Here is a 17,781-nt window from a genome sequence, read left to right on the forward strand (position 1 = left end):
CAAATAGGGTTCAGCTACCCATCACAGTCAAACCTGCTCCCCACCTCGCTGTGGTATTTGTCTCTCTACCAACGTCAGATGTTGGCCATACGTTCGCCTGCCAGCTTCTCCCGTCTCATGAGCACAGCTGGCTGCCTCATTCCTTGAGACTGCTTCAGCACAGGTGCACGTATCAGCAAGTGTCTTCACGCCAAGCTATGGGCTGTTCAATTCTATCTGGACAAGCCAAGAAAGGTTGCAGACGGAGCTAAGAAAAAAAGGTCTGGCCAGATAAAAGCAAGGGAAGGGGAATAGGCTTCCTTGAGTGTCTTTCCTTAGGCTTTGTGCTAGTTGATAGATTCCAACACTTAAGTTCCTTCTGAGGTTTGGGTTATTAGGGCTCTGGTTCTTGAAGTTTGTTATTTGTTTAATGCCAGAATTTGAAAAACCAGAATAAACTTGATATATGTGATGGCTGGAATCCATTTGTTTGCAGAGAGCCAGCACGAAGTCCGTGGACCACCTAAGTCTCACTTATCCCCTATTTTAAAGGCTTAAGTAGTATATGAGCTCTGTGCTGGCTCCTTTGCTCAGTAAACTAGGAACTCAGACCAGTGCAAAACATGGCCAACTGTTCTTTCATCCAGATCCTTTCTCTTTAATTACTACTTCTTGCCTGGCTCCAGGCACCAGAACACCAGCTGGAAATGACTACACACGTGTTTACAAATGAGAACACAAGAAGAAATATATCAAGATATGAGGAACAGCCATCAGGAAGATATGGCTACATTTTTTTCACTGGCATGACTCTTCTTGGACTTGATCTCATGCATGGATACAAAGCAAAGCCTGAGCCAGACAGTTCCTTTGTTTGCACGCTTTTATAGTCAACTCCCATGAGCCTTCTCTTAGGCCTACGTTGCAGTTCTGTCCTCATGCACAGTGTTCAAAATCCCTCCTCGGATGCGCTTGATCCTCCGGTTTCCTTGCTGCAAGTTCTTGGGATCAGTCAGAAGAAACAATCTTGTGTGTCCCTCTGATGTCCCTCATGATGATGTGGCTCTTCTCCAAAGTTGGGTGACTTCCACATTCCCTTTCCAGTGAGTGCCCTGCAAACACTCTTTTCTCCCTGGCTTCTTCCTGTAGCATGTGACTGAGGGGAATTTTTGAATGCAAGATGGTTGCCTGGCTGCCTTCCATTGAGACAGACTCTGAGCTTGAAGGCACCAGCATAACAGAGGTTGCATTCTCAGGTTTCCTGCCAACTGGGAAATGCGGCAACCACCAGGCTGCAGATCTTCAGTATCAATTTCACAGCCTCACGATATCCACGTGCAAAATGCAGCCATGGAGAGCTCAACGGAAGGGTCTCTGCTGTGGTTTTAAGATGGATTTAAATGGATTATTGGGTATCAGGGCATGCTAGTGGTGATGATGCTAATTTGGACCCTTTTTTTGAAAATTAAGACTCTTTATCACACTGACTCTCAGGGGATCTGGCTGGTATTCCCTGGGTTCTGCACTCCCCTAACCTCTCCAGTTCAGGCTCCCCTCACTTAAACTCCTGGCGTATTATTTTTTTGATGGAACAATAATAACGTTTCCTGTAGTTGTGACACGATTGAGAATGAGAGGGCTGGCTGTGCCACATCGATCCATGCCTTGGAATGCGTAGAACGTCGATATCCAGCCACTCATCTCAACCCCAATGCATGGCCTCAGCCAGGAACTTGCCTGAGAGTTGTTAAGTTAACCCTTTAGAGACTTTTTGGTCACAATTCATCCCTGAGCCAGTGTGCAGAGCCCAGCATGGTGACTGAGATTGAGGGAGGGGGCACAACCCTGGGGCTGACAGGGCCTTTTGCTGCATAAGGCCACAACAGCCCTCTCACATCGAAGTGCCCCTGTCCCCTGCAGCTTGCAGCAGTCAAGGAATAATCAGAGCATTGAACTGTTTTGCCAGCCCCTTTTGGTCCCCATCCACCCCCAGCTTGCCCTGGAATCCCCCCGGGAGGGAATATCAGAGGGGGAGCCGTGTTAGTCTGGATCTGTAAAAAGCAACAAAGAGTCCTGTGGCACCTTATAGATGTATTGGAGCATAAGCTTTCGTGGGTGAATACCCACTTCGTCAGACGCATGTGGGAGGGAAGGAATTCTGCCCCTGGGGCATTTCCCCAAGTGAGGGATCTGTGCAGTTGCAGGGCGGCCATGAATTGTGCCTTGCTTATCATCCATAGCTATTTCTTTAATCACCTCTCCGTGTACAGTGACCTCAGTCCTCTGCTCCTAAGAATTCATTTGTGCGGCAGGCCGGAAGGCGGGGCGGGTGGCCCTTATTTCTGCTGTTCTTCCCTATGATTGTCGGCGGGCTCTCCAGCCTGCCTTTGAATGGCCATGCTGAGCCAGCAGGCACGACGTCCCTGACTCTTTTCACTGCACACCCAGGAGCGAAAGGCGGCCTCAGCATTCAGGAGCAGACCGCACATCCCACTTGTTTATAAATATTCTGTGCAGAACAAAATGTAACCCAACAGTATGCAACATATTGGGCCTAGAAAAGTGATGAATTAATAGAGCCAGGCAACTAGAAATGTATTGAATCCTCTCCACACGTTAGACCAGATCATCTTTAATTCGTCTATTATTAGCATTATTATTCTTGTATACAACTCATGTGTGGAACTTTAGAGATGTAGCATAAGACACACGTGAAAACGGAAAGATTGTTGAGACCGGCCAAGTACATCAAACTAATGCGCCAATGATACTCAGCTATATCAACATAAGCCAACAGTGCTGTCTAGTATATTGGTATTACTTTATTCGTCGTTCTGGTTTGCTCATTTAGCACTGTATTGCCTGCCTGTGACGAGGTCTATCAGGCTTTCTCTGCCCTCTGCTGGAGGCATCTGTGGCCTGACACTCCCCGTCCAAGGAAAATCCATGCAGACTAGGTGACAATCAAGACAGTCCTCCAGAGGCCTAGAAGGACCAGGAGGGAAAATGACCAATCAACAACCAGCAAGCCAGTTAAGAAGACTTGCCTGCTTTTATTCAGACGCAGAGCAGGACAGGGGAATGGTTCCTCAGGGCTCACCCAGGACGTGGACCCTCGTCAGGGCTTTACCCTAAGTGCCGCAACAGAGTGATTGTATTTGAAGGGTTCTTTTCCTCTTTCTTTAAGAGTTGCTGTTTTCTTACTTGAGTGTTCAGAGACTGGCACCAAGCTTACGGCACAGACTGCCCTGCCCCAAGCTGGAGGCCAAACCTTGTAGACTAAGCGGGGTGGAGGGAGGGAGAGTGAAATGGCTGCAGTACTACACATGGCTCTGAAGGAAGCACTACAGAGCAGCTCCGCCAGTCACACTGCCCCAAACCACGGGGAGCTCCAGCTGCGGGAGGGAACCGTGGGACAACCAGTGAGGAAATCACCTTAAGAAGGCTTAAGGAAGGATTTAAGGAGACGAGGCATTTGGGAGATGGCTCCAAGTATATCCCCATGTTCCCAAGAAACTGTGAACTGGAATGAGCTGATGGAGAAAGGGAGCTCCTTTGGACAATGTGACTTTAGCCAATGGAGCAAGGAAGGGCTCTTCCACATATCCAAGATATAAATTAACCTGTCATCAGGAAGATCTGGTGTTCTTACCACCACGGGGACATTGCAGCAGTCTGCCTTGGACTCTGCACAAGGAAGAACAGCCGTCTCTTGGCACCCACGAGGTTAGACGTGTTCAGAAGCTTTGTTCAGGCTGATAGACAGTCCTTCCCCTGATTTTATGCCCGGCATTGATCACGCCTCTCTCGGCAGATTCCTTTGTTTCTCAGAACTGTGTGTGTTTCCCGAGCGCTCAGCCCTAAGGTGCGAACAGTTTCTTTCTGTCATTGTGTCTTTACAAGTGGATGATTAAAGAACAACATGCCGAGTGAATGAATGTAGCCAAACGGCAGGGGGACGGCAGCGATTTATTGAGTGTCACAGGCCATCCGAACTGAATTCCAGAGCGTTCACGAAGAGAATACAAACACCAGCTCCGGAAAACATCCTTCCCGCCGTTCAGCAGAGAAACGTATCATGATCCCTGCCTCCGGAGAGCGCCATGGATTTCTCCAGATCGCTCTGCTCCTTGCGAGGCAAATGCACAGCCGTTTTCTTTTGTCTTTCTCCTTTGAGAACATGTTAATTAGTTGGATAACACCCCGGATGCTTCTATCCTTTTACATACTGTGCCAGGCAATAGAGAACGAAATAGAACAATAGGCCAAATCCACAGCGATCGTACTGTCCCCAAGTTCCATTGAAGTAGGTGGAGCTACCCTGATTTACATCAGCTGAGGATCTGGCCCTGAGTCTGTACCCCCATGCACCTCTTTTAGGGTAGCATTGAGGCCAATGCTAAAACTTCCATTGGCTTCGCAGGCACAGCTTCTGGGTTTCAGACCTTTGTCATGGTTCTGAAATGTTTGTCGGAAGGTCTTGGGTGCTCTTCTCCTTCTAGGTTTCAGGTGGCACCTGCTTAAGAAGTGCTGAAATACCAGTTGAAAGGCTTTCCTAATCCTTTGAGATTTCTGGACCAACTTTGGAGGTCAAAAAAATTGGGCTAAAATCCTGACCAGTGTCCGTATTGCATTAACATTTGCAAGCAGTGTGACACTTTGCAGCACTCCTTAGCTGTTGTAAATCGATATAGTAGCATTGACTTCATTGGAGCCACCCCAATATACACTGACGTGCAACAGTTTTCTTTTAAAGTTACTCAAAGGCCTTTGGAAAACTGAACTGAATTTAAATTTGAGGCATTTTGAAAATAAACCCCCCTCCCCCCGATGAACATGCTTGTGTAAAAACATTTGATCAACACAGAATACACGAAGAGCGATAAACAAACCCAGAGCTGATCAATCATACATCAGGACCGTGGGGGCGAGGTGGGGAGAAAGAGTTTATTATATAAGATGAGTTTGGCCTACATTATTTATTGTGCTTTTAATCCAACAGATGGGACTGTTTACCTATCAACTCCTCATCAGCTGAGTCAGGGACTCCTGTGTCGAAGTGGCTAAGTAAACAAAGTGGAAGTAACATCCCGAGCTAGTCTTGAAAAATGGATAGGTGGATTTGATATGCAGCCTGCCTCCAGCCGCTGAGGGGACTGCTTGTGTTTTCTGCTGATAAATCACTGCCTGTAGTGGCTGTTTACTGCAGGTTTTCAAGCTGTGTTATTATTCTGGGTCAGTTGGAGGGTGACGCGAACCCTGGATTCTTCATCTGTAATGTTCTCCAGTGCCTCTAATTATGGGGCATCACGTATCTAAATAGTCTAGCTGATGTATGTGTAGTCCAGGGGAGGGTGGGGCAGTGTTGTTTTCCCTAATTGTGGACTCACTAATCATGGGCTTGAAAATTGGACTGGCATGGTATTGGGTGCCCTTTTGAGAAAGGGAGAGAGAGCACGGGAGAGAGAGGGGAAAAAATCCAAGGAAACAAGAGTGAACAGAGTTTAAAAAAAACCCCACACAATGCAGAGAGAATGTGAAAAGGGAGGGAGGGAGAAGTGTATTCTAATACAAAAATAGATAAAGTACATAGAGCATGTAAGGAGGCAGGGTAGCCTGGTGCTTAAGGCACAGAACTAAGATCAGGACACCTGGGTTCAGTTCCCAGTTCTGCCACAGACTCACTAGTGACCTTGGGCAAATCACTTAGGATATATTTGTCAAAGCACCTAACTGACTTCGGAGCCTCAGGGTACGTCTACACTTGGATAAACAAAACCCAGGGCACTGAGACTGAGAGCTCGTGTCAGCTGACTCCGGCACTTGGAGCTCAGGAGGCGGGGCTACAAAATAGCCGCGTGGACGTTTGGGTGTGGGCTGGAGCCTGGGCTCTGAGACTCTTCTTCCTCGAATGTCTACACTGAAGTTTTACAACCCCGCAGCCTGCGTCTCACGAACCCGAGTCCGCTAACGTAGACCTGCCACAGTCATGCCGTGGGTCTTTTATTGTCGTGTAGACATACCCGAAGTCTCGTTTTCAAAAGTGACTTAGGCCAGGTAGGAGCCTAAGTCTGATTGAAAATCAATGGGAGCTAGGTGCCTAAATACCTCTAAAAAGCTGGCCTCCCTTTGTCTTGTCTGTTTACATAGTAAGCTCTTTGTAGCAGAGACTGTATCCACAGCACCTGATCTCTAGGCACTCCAGTACAATTCATCACAAGAAAGGCGACTCATTTGTGCCAGGGTGCTGGTGTCATAGTTTTGGTGTTTGCCTGGGGTGAGGGTGACTGTGTTTGCAGATCACTGATTTGAGAATTAGAATGAGCAAGACTCCAGTCTGTGTTTCTTGTATATCCATTCAAAAATTCAGATTCTTCAGCACCTCCTGGGGCGAAGAGCCTACACAGACAATATCATCCATCACATGCAAAATCAGACAGGCGCAAAAAAAAACCCCAACTCTTTGCACGTACTCAGAGAGACCATATTTTTAAGGGCTCAGAATGGCTGGTGCAGCTCACCTATCCTGCTCCAGAGAACTTCCCAAGGGGGATTTCTGCAGCTTTCATTTAAGAAGAGGGGAAATATAAAATTAATATGGGACCTTATTAAGTAGCTGCAGGAAGATGGTGGATTACACCTGAAACTAGAAATGTTCCTCAGATAGGGCCCACTCCTGCCATCATTGAAATGAATGGCAAGACTCCTATTGACTTCATAGGACGGGATCAAGTCTACAACGCCCACAGCTTTGCATGCTAATGGGAAAATTGGAATTATGCATGCACCTTGAGTAGTTAGATGTCGTCCTCATTTGCATGCTGTATTGCTGGATGTCTGTGAAAATTTGGACCTTTTTGCAGGCACAGAATTGTGAGTGCAAATAATCTGGAGACTGTTTTAGGAAAGTTGGATCTATGCTGTTGTTTAGAATTTCATCTGTAGAATGTTTAATGCGTAGGTTGTTCCTATGGAGTGAGATCAAGGTACTCAACTCATGTAAGTCAGTGGAGCGTTGCTGATTTACACCAGCTGATTGTTTGGCCCAAGGCAGATGGAAATATTTTGGTAGGACAAAAAAAACCCACCAAAAAACAATGAAAAGAAAGAAATGAACCAGGCGATTAAACATGTGGAAGAATAAATACATTTCGATGCATTTCTGCTTCACTGTTCTGAGTTATATTTTACACCAGGTTTTATATACGGTTTTAATAGGGCTTAATATACTCAACTAAACATTGATATCATTGATCTGGAACATTGCAAAGGCTTTTATTGTTCATCTGAAAATTGCTCATGGCCGACTTGAAACTATGGAGGGAAGGGAGCAGGGGGATGGAAGTACTAAGAAATACCATATGTGTTTAAGCAACACACTACAGGCCGCTGTAAACATCTCTATGCCGCCAGCCTTACCATCGATCTGGATACCATCAAAATGTGTATATATCTGAGTGTACTTGGCTTTGCCAAGGCTAACGAGAAGCAAAGGCCCTTCCAGCTACAGCAACCTATGGGGAAGATTGAATTAAATAATATATACATACATGCTTGAGTGATTTCTCTTTATTTCTCCCCTTTGTAGGGACCTCCTGGCCGGCCAGGTCTTCCAGGAGCAGATGGGTTACCAGGACCACCAGGGACAATGCTCATGCTGCCTGTAAGTACAATTGTAACAAAAGGGCATGGTTAATATTGAAGATTGGAGATCAGGAGTCCTGCACTTTGCTACTGACACCCTATCTGTCCTTGGGAGAGTTACTTCACCTCATTGTGACTCTCTTTCCCCTTTTGTGGAATAGAGACCCAACACACAACCTGTGGAACTCCTTGCCAGGGCACGTTCTGAATGCCAAAACTATAACTGGGTTCAAAAAAGATTCAGATAAGTTCATGGAAGATAGGTCCATCAATGGCTATTAGCCAAGATGGTCAGGGATGCAACTCCATGCTATGGGAGTCCCTAAACCTCTGACTGCCAGATGCTGGGTCTGGACAACAGGGGATGGATCACTTGATAACTGCCCTGTTCTGTTCATTTCCCTAGAAGCCTCTGGCCACTGTCGGAAGACAGGATACTGGGCTAGGTGGACCATTGGTCTGACTCAGTATGGCCGCTCTTATGTAAATTATCACCCACCTTTTGTAAAATGCTGTGAGCTCTTCATATGGGAAAAGAAAGGGGTAAGTCGGCTAAAAATTGCTAAGTTGACCCATGATTTCAAGCGCTTCAATTCTGCTGGACCCAACTTGAGACATCTAAAGTGGGCTCAATTTTCAGAAAGTGCTGAACACCCGTCTGAAATTTGTGACAGTGCTGAAATTCAGGGCCATTTAAAGGGGTCTCAAATTGGACATCCAACATTGTAGGCGACGAAATGAACTAGTCACTTTCGAAGATCGTGGCACTATTCTTTCTAGATGCCAGTCGAGCAAGCATTGAGTCAGCCCTCTCGGTCCCAGGACACCAAAGGAATGATGATGAGTGTATTTTGTCTCTGCTTTGATGCGACAGAACCCAAAGGAGCCTAGCGGCTGGAAAATAAGCAGTTGGGTACTAAGAGAAGAGTCTTAAATAAAAACCACTGTGCACTTGTAGAGGTTCCAAATGGGAGGGTAATGCATGTGTAGGTTACTGGCAGGGAGCCTAGTGCTGCTACGGCCAACTGCACAACATTGTTACAATGCCTAGTTGGCCATTACAATACCTCTTCTGGCCCATAAAGTAATCAACCCTGGGCCCGTAAATTGTGGGGTTTGGTTCAGTTGGCCAAGTTCATGTTGGAACTTGGTTTCATTGCCTCTCGCTATGCAACAGGCCGAGGTGAAACCCAGGTGAAGCAGCATTACCAACTAGGACCTACAGTCTGCAGTTTCACTCTTGGAATGCTCTAAAGACATTGGTAATTAAGCCAGTAACAGGGTATTGCTACAAGAACGTAGGTTCAGAGATGTCAGAAGTGGGAAGAGCCTTAGTCCTCCTGAAGTTCAGGAAAATAATGGCCCAACAGAAGGCCTGTCCAATATCAACAGCTTACATTTTCGAGTGCTTTCCATGCCAAAGGATCCCAAAACACTTTATAAACTATGGGCTGAATTCTACTCCTTGAAGCATACCTCAGCACTGGACAAAATCTGGGCCACTGCCTTTCTCCCTGCCATAAAATAGATATAAAAACCATGCATCCTGCCCCCTCACTGTAGCAAAGTTTTTACTTAGTGTTTGGAAAGCGCTCTGAGATTCCTCAGAGGGAAAGCACCACGCAAAGCTGCAGAGCGCCGCGAATGCATCCAGGAATGGGCGTTTCTGCCTGCATACCGCTGCCCCGGTGCTGTTATTGCCTCCTAGGCTGCTGCAGATTGGACTAATCCAAGCTCAAATTTTTACCTGTTTGGACTGTGTCCTATTTCCAAGCAAATGTCAGGTGTCCTGGCATGGGGAGCTAGTAACTCAGGAATAGCTTTTAAAACACACAAGCACAAACCTATAGGCCTTGTGCTAGAAAGGTAGGCTATGTACTCTAGTAAACTGGAAACTAAAGCCAAGTGATTCGTTCCCATCCTCATGCAATCACATCTGCAGGGTTTTCCTGGCCAAGAGCAGCTGGGAGGAGAGCATCAGGCCTATGAATGTTCTGGCTTTAAAGTTTTGAGCTGATGATGAATCCTTAAGGTTTTAAAGCATATATCATGATCTCATGCATTTTTATCCATGGATTGTTTTGAGCCTCAATGATTTACTTTGCAGGTGCTTAACTGGGAAGAACGTGGCTTGTACCATAAATAAGATGGATCACCTGTCTGGTTTTCCCATCAGAAGCAAATGTCACAGGGCTCTGAGAGAGAGTGCTAGACAAGTGTGGCAGTTAGTAAGTTCATCAGAGACCAGTAGGACAGTGACTGAGCTGAGCTCGCCAATCCAGCGAGGCTGAATAGAAAGTCAGGCGAGGGAGAGAGGGAATAGACAGCAGCACAGTCACATGCATCTTGCATCTTGCTCCTTACAGTTCCGCTTTACTGGGGGAGGAGATGGTGGCTCAAAAGGACCTCTCGTTTCAGCACAGGAATCCCAAGCTCAAGCCATACTGCAACAGGCCAGGGTAAGTGGGGCTGTCTCTTTTCTCTGGTGCCGCTGGAAGAAATGCACCCAGGTGATGTGTCTCAACCTTGGTTGTGATTTTGTACCTGGCATGGTAATGTGACCTCTATGTGATAGCCATCTTAGCATCCTTTGGCCTATCAATAACTGCTAGAAATGGGTCAAACCCAAAACTATGGTTCAAAATGCCCCCACACCTTTTGGACCAAATCCTCTGCTGATGTAAATAGGCATAGACCTGTGGGCTTCAGTGGAGTTCTGCTGTTTACAAGACTTGGTTCTTTGTGCTCAAAACCCCCCCGCAAAAGTTTTATATGTTTTTATTTTTTGAGTATATCACTCTCAATAAATAAATGAATGTCACAGATGTAAGTTGTTTCTCAGCTCCATGAATGTCAGCCTGCAGATCACACTTTCTTTCAATGTATTCATTGGAAAGTATGTGATGAGTACTAAGAGAGGCTAAGAGAACTGGGATTGTTTAGTCTCCAGAAGAGAAGAATGAGGGGGGATTTGATAGCAGCCTTCAACTACCTGAAGGGGGGTTCCAAAGAGGATGGAGCTCGGCTGTTCTCAGTGGTGGCAGATGACAGAACAAGGAGCAATGGTCTCAAGTTGCAGTGGGGGAGGTCCAGGTTGGATATCAGGAAAAACTATTTCACTAGGAGGGTGGTGAAACACTGGAATGCGTTACCTAGGGAGGTGGTGGAGTCTCCTTCCTTGGATGTTTTTAAGGCCCGGCTTGACAAAGCCCTGGCTGGGATGATTTAGCTGGGAATTGGTCCTGCTTTGAGCAGGGGGTTGGACTAGATGACCTCTTGAGGTCCCTTCCAACTCTGATATTCTATGATTCTATGATTCTATGATCCTTGCAAATATTTTTTTATATATATATTGAATCCTGTGGATTGACTGTAAAAACTTCCCTATCCGGGTTTATTATTCGAGCTGTGTTGGTTACCTCTGATTGGTCACGTGTCCCGCAATATTATATCCGCTCCCTGATTGGATGAACATGCAAGCCCTTAAGGCTCAAATATTCACATGTTCAAATGAAAACTTTGGTTCCAGCAAATACAATGCTGAAATTCACTTTCCACGAGCGTTTGTGTGAGAGAAAACTGTCATTTGCCTGTGTCAAGTGAAAACCCGCTAGATGCATTATGGTACAAGGAAATCCATTTAAGAATGTGAGAGATTCTCCATAAATAGGGACTAGATTGTGACTTTAGACACAGCCATGAACAAAGGCTGGCGTGTAAACTACACCCACTCAGGAGTACTTCAAGGAGGTAGTGTGCTCAGGGACACCCCTCTGAGGCACAATCCCTTCCCTGCTTCCTCCTCCTCCTGGGAGAATCATAGAATATCAGGGTTGGAAGGGACCACAGGAGGTCATCTAGTCCAACCCTCTGCTCAAAGCAGGACCGATTCCCAACTAAATCATCCCAGCCAGGGCTTTGTCAAGCCAGGCCTTAAAAACCTCCAAGGAAGGAGATTCCACCACCTCCCTAGGGAACCCATTCCAGTGCTTCACCACCCTCGTAGTGAAATAATGTTTCCTAATATCCAACCTAGACCTCCCCACTGCAACTTGAAACCATTGCTCCTTGTTCTGTCATCTGCCACCACTGAGAACAGCCGAGCTCCATCCTCTTTGGAACCCCCCTTAAGGTAGTTGAAAGCAGCTATCAAATCCCCCCTCATTCTTCTCTTCTGGAGACTAAACAATCCCAGTTCCCTCAGCCTCTTCTCATAAGTCATGTGCTCCAGACCCGTAATCATTTTTGTTGCCCTCCACTGGACTCTTTCCAATTTTTCCACATCCTTCTTGTAGGGTGGGGCCCAAAACTGGACACAGTACTCCAGATGAGGCCTCACCAATGTCGAATAAAGGGGAACGATCACGTTCCTCGATCTGCTGGCAATGCCCCTACTTATACAGCCCAAAATGCCGTTAGCCTTCTTGGCAACAAGAGCACACTGTTGACTCATATCCAGCTTCTCGTCCACTGTGACCCCTAGGTCCTTTTCTGCAGAACTGCAACCTAGCCACTCGGTCCCTAGTCTGTAGCAGTGCATTGGATTCTTCCGTCCTAAGTGCAGGACTCTGCACTTGTCCTTGTTGAACCTCATCAGGTTTTTTTTGGCCCAATCCTCTAATTTGTCTAGGTCCCTCTGTATCCGATCCCTACCCTCCAGTGTATCTACCACGCCAGTGGTAGGTAGTGGGAGGTAGTAATTTAGCTACAAGATAGGGATGAGATTCCCCAGCTCTTGTACACCTACTGCGCTAGCCCTCATCAAACTAGCGTGAGTGTAAATACAATTGTGGCCACAGCAGCACAGGGAGCCACAGTGGAGGCATGACTTAGCCTGAAACCAGTGGGTATATACTTGGCACATCTCAGCCGTGCCTCCGTTGCCGCTACCCGTGCGGCTGCAGTCACACTTCTGTTTATACTCACGCTCATTGAGCTACTGTGGGTATGTATATGACTCACGCTCCTAGCTCGTAGTGTAGACACAGCCTTAGTGCTGGCCTAGTTCCGGCTGCAAATTATCAGCACCTGCACTGGCTGGTCAGCTCCAGCCATTGAGCACCGGGTATGGAACCCAGGTTTTCGCTCGTTTCTCACTCCTCCCTGCTCTAGGCAGGGATTAAGTGAGTGCACAGCTCTGCTTGTTTCCACACAGCTGGACCCAAGAGCCAGGTAGTTTAGGCACGGGATTAAAAAGGAGGTTCTTGGTCCCTTGTGCCTGCATGGAACCCAGATCAGAATCCAGCCCTGTGCATGAAAATTAGGTACCGCCCTTGTGTTACTGCTAAGCTGTCAACGCTCCCTTTAGCTACAGGCATGGGGCATGCTTGCTGCAAAGGCCCAAAAGAAAGATATTACATGAGTTAATGAAATCAGGTCCATAAAAATGTCCATCTAACAGGGTGGCAGATTTCCCTTTCTTCTTTTATGACTCCTAACGAAGAGACAGGTGTAGGTGGGGGGTTTGGGGCTCCCATTCAGTCTCAGATTTACAATCAGTCCCGTTTTATTTGCATGTAGGTAGAATACGGGGCTATGACTCCAGAGAAGGGCATAGTACTACAAACTGACCTGTTTCCCCATCCCTACAATTTCCTTTCGGAGACACGTTGGAGGATCATGTTTCTAACAAATGCCTACTTAGTGCCAGTGTTAGGGCTAGTTTAAAAACTTTTAGTTAAAACTTGTTTTGATGGGAAATGGGCTTTTTGACTAAATTAATTTTTTTGTGGAAAGTGTCTGCTTTTCTGTGAAACTTTTGATTTTTTTTTTCTTTTTGACAAAAAAACAAAAATTGAAAAAGGACATTTCCCCCTCTCCCCGGGGAATATTTCAACAGTTCTTTGAAAAACCATAAATTCCCCAACTGATTTTTTTTTTCATTCAGTTTTTAGCCAAACTTTTTCAGTTATCAGTTGGTGAAAATAGGAGAGCGGGGGGGAGGGGGAGGAGACAAGCACACAGTTTATGGGTTTATGTTTTTTCAATGAAAAGTTTAAAATTTTCCACAAGGGGGGAAAAAAACAGCTGTACCCTGACCAGCTGAACCCTGTGTACAGACCTTGCCATTTGAACTGGGATCATTAATAAGAAAATTGAGATCAAAGTCTTCTGTGGTGAAGGCTGAAAGGGTTTTGGGGAGGCTGAGAGAGGAAAGGGAATCCTGAGGTGGGTAGATTTTTCTTCTCTTGTTTTTGGTTAATTACATTATTAAAGTGATATATTCCCCTGAAATTTGATTCTTGGTAAAGAGGCCAAATGTTGTCCCAGCTGGCAGTATTTCAGAGCAGCTCATTTTTATTGGGCAGTGGTAAAAAAATATAAGTTATAAATAATCTAACATTTGTGTAATATTTATTTCATTACAAGTGCAGGCACGGGGAGATTTTAATTACTGGAGCACAGACATAATTAGCAGTCTTTTAAAGTATCGAATTACTGCAATGGAACAAATTGTCCAAGTGGTGTTATAAAGTGTGGACAGTCCCATTACCTGCCATGAAAATTATTGACTTGGTGCTGGCTATCTGGCTTTTTAATGACTGGGTTTAAAAAAAAAATTGAAGTTGAATTGCGGTTCTATTTATGGGAATATTAAATAGCAAAAAATCTGTAAATGGAACTGTCAGGATAGGCCCATTACTCAGTGGAGGGGTAAAAATAATATCAGAAAATGTGGAAATGGCAGAGGTGCTCAATGACTTCTTTGTTTCGGTTTTCACCAAGAAGGTTGGTGGTGATTGGACGTCGAACATAGTGAATGCCAGTGAAAATGAGGTAGGATCAGAAGAGGCTAAAATAGGGAAAGAGCAAGTTAAACATTACTTGGACAAATTAGATGTCTTCAAGTCACCAGGGCCTGATGAAATGCACCCTAAAATACTCAGGGAGCTGACTGAGGAGATATCTGAGCCATTAGTGATTATCTTTGAAAAGTCATGGAAGACGGGAGAGATTCCAGAGGACTAGAAAAGGGCAAATATAGTGCCAATCTATAAAAAGTGAAATATGGACAACCTGGGGAATTACAGACCAGTCAACTTAACTTCTGTACCCGGAAAGATAATGGAGCAAATAATTAAGCAATCAGTATGCAAACATCTAGAAAATAATAAAGTGATAATTAACAGTCAGCATGGATTTGTCAAAAACAAAGCGTGTCAAACCAACCTGATAGCTTTCTTTTATAGAGTAACAAGCCTTGTGGATGGGGGGAAGTGGTAGGAGTGATATATCTTGACTTTTAGCAAAGTTTTTGATACTGTCTCGCATGACCTTCTCATAAACAAACTAGGAAAATGCAACCTAGATGGAGCTACTATAAGGTGGGTGCAAAACTGGTTGGAAAACCGTTCCCAGAGAGTAGTTATCAGTGGTTCACAGTCATGCTGGAAGGGCATAACAAGTGGGGTCCCTCAGGGATCAGTTCTGGGTCTGGTTCTATTAAATAGCTTTATCAATGATTTAGATAATGGCATACAGAGTACACTTATAAAGTTTGCGGACGATACCAAGCTGGGAAGGGTTGCGAGTGCTTTGGAGCATAGGATTAAAATTCAAAATGATCTGGACAAACTGGAGAAATGGTCTGAAGTAAATAGGATGAAATTCAACAAGGACAAATGCAAAGTACTCCATTTAGGAAGGAACAATCAGTTGCACACATACAAAATGGGAAATGACTGCCTAGGAAGGAGTACTGCGGAAAGGGATCTGGGGGTCATAGTGGATCACAAGCTAAATATAAGTCAACAGTGTTGCAAAAAAAATGAACTTCCTTCTGGGATGTATTAGCAGGAGTGTTGTAAGCAAGACATAAGAAATAATTCTTCCATTCTACTCCACACTGATTAGGCCTCAACTGGAGTATTGTGTCCAGTTCTGGGTACCACATTTCAGGAAGGATGTGGACAAATTGGAGAGAGTCCAGAGAAGAGCAACAAAAATGATAAAAGGTCTAGAAAACATGACCTGTGAGGGAAGATTGAAAAAATTGGGTATGTTTAGTCTGCAGAAGAGAAGACTGAGAGGGGACATAAGAGTTTTCAAGTACATAAAAGGTTGTTACATGGAGGAGGGAGAAGAATTGGTTGTCTTAACCTCTGAGGATAGGACAAGAAGCAATGGGCTTAAATTGCAGCAAGGGCGGTTTAGGTTGAACATTAGGAAAAACTTCCCAACTGTCAGGGTGGTTAATCACTGGAATAAATTGCCTAGGGAGGTTGTGGAATCTCCATAATTGGAAATTTTTAAGAGCAGGTTAGACAAACACCTGTCAGGAACGGTCTAGATAATACTTAGTTCTGCCACAAATGCAGGGGACTGGACTAGGTGACCTCTCGAGGTCCCTTCCAGTTCTATGATTCTATGATATGGATAACGAAAGTATGAGGAAGACTATACTCCTGTAGTCTAAAAAAAAGATTAATGGAGATATCCTATCTCCTAGAACGGACCTTGAAAGGTCATTGAGTCCAGCCCCCTGCCTTCACTAGCAGGACGAAGTACTGATTTTGCTCCAGATCCCTAAGTGGCCCCCTAAGGATTGAACTCACAACCCTGGGTTTAGCAGGCCAATGCTCAAACCACTGAACTATCCCTAGGGGGAGGGATATACAGTTTACAGTGTCTCTTCAGCACCTTTATAGAGAGAGAGCCTTATTAATCTCTCTGTTGGTTATACACCGGTGTAAGTGAGGGGAGACTCAGACCCATAGAGCCAGATCCTCATTTGGTGTAAATCAACATAGCTCCACGGAGGTCAAACATCAGCTCAGGAACAGGCCTTTAGTGTTCATGCGTGTATGTACACATTTATCTATCAAGACAGGTTATAGTTTCTACACAAGAGAATCTTCCCTACAGAAGGTACACTCCCTGTACTGCCGAGTAAACATACATCATCTCCAAAAATGGTTATACGTACACATAAGCTGGAAACCTTGTACATTCTATTTAATGGGAGCATGTAGGGAGAGAGAACACTCCATATCTGTACTAGGCTGTCTGGGGCACCTTCATTCCTGGTCTAACTGCATTGAAGTCAAGGAAGTTGAATCAGGGATGAATTTGGGCCTCTTTGCATGCATTGGACACATGGTTTGTTTTATGCACACTGGGCCAAAGCCCATTAGCTTTAATGATGTTGCACCAGCATCTGCCACTAGTGATTTTGGCCCACTGTGCAAGATTTCTGGTCCCAGTGGTGTAGCGCCTTTGCTGGTGACAGCACAAGGTGTGGGTCGTGCTGGCTCTGGTTGTGTCTGGCAGTAGGCTGTAGAGGAAACTGGATGATTTTCTCTTTCTGTTGCAGTTGGCGTTGAGAGGACCTGCTGGCCCTATGGGTCTTACTGGAAGACCAGGCCCCGTGGTAAGTAAGTAGCCAAACACTGGGGACAAGAAGGCAAAGCTGACACCAGGGCACTGCCTTGGAATTGGATCTCTGATATTATTAGTGCCCTGATTGTCAGAGGGCCTTCATTTTGCTGACACACACATTTATGCACCTGCTTTCTGGCCTCTGCTCATTGTCCCATGCCCCTGTGTAGGGATTTGGATGCAAACCATCTTGTCACAGCTTCCCTGGGCTCCCCCACGTCCACTAACATCCCTGTCATCTTCTGTGAATGAAACCTCGTGGCAAAGAGAGGCAGCGCACCAAACATGGCCACGCACTCCTGGAAAAGTGCTTGTTTCAGCACCCAGGCTCTAATTGCTGGAGCAGCTGTTATTCTAATGCGTGGGTTCCCAGTCTACTCTCGTGGTCCCAGGGGTTAATGGGTCCTTCTTGACATCGTTCAAGTCTTGCCCATGGCAAAGCTTAACCTAACTGTATTGTGCATCTGTAGGGACCCCCAGGCAGCGGAGGACTAAAAGGTGAACCAGGAGACCTGGGGCCTCAGGTGCGTATGAGAAAATCATTTAATTTTCAAAAGGGGGTGGTGGTGAGATCTTGTCTAAAGCTACTAAGCCTGTAACCAGGGCTTTTGTAGTGGCCCATGTGGAGGAAGAACTCAGGCTTTCTAAAGGGCGAATAAAATTGGACAGATATGAAAATACGTTCTGCACCTAAGTGAGCATTTGAATATCCAAATACAGAGCTCAGAGATCCTGAGACAGTGGAATATTCCACATTGCCTGCCTTCTGGAGGGCATGCC

General features: G+C 45.6%; 1 protein-coding gene across 2 annotated transcripts in view; it reads left to right on the plus strand.

Moving 5' to 3' along the window:
- COL5A1 (collagen type V alpha 1 chain) overlaps window positions 1-17,781 on the plus strand; it is a 249,877-nt gene that overhangs the window by 138,626 nt on the left and 93,470 nt on the right. For both annotated transcript variants that reach the window (XM_034752172.1, XM_034752171.1), the window contains exons 12-15: window positions 7,568-7,642; window positions 9,990-10,082; window positions 16,937-16,993; window positions 17,472-17,525. In XM_034752172.1, the coding sequence (XP_034608063.1) occupies window positions 7,568-7,642; window positions 9,990-10,082; window positions 16,937-16,993; window positions 17,472-17,525 (279 nt within the window). The remainder of the gene's footprint in view (window positions 1-7,567; window positions 7,643-9,989; window positions 10,083-16,936; window positions 16,994-17,471; window positions 17,526-17,781) is intronic.

The sequence above is a fragment of the Trachemys scripta genome, chromosome 17, assembly GCF_013100865.1.
Source record: "Trachemys scripta elegans isolate TJP31775 chromosome 17, CAS_Tse_1.0, whole genome shotgun sequence".
NCBI lineage: Eukaryota > Metazoa > Chordata > Testudines > Emydidae > Trachemys > Trachemys scripta.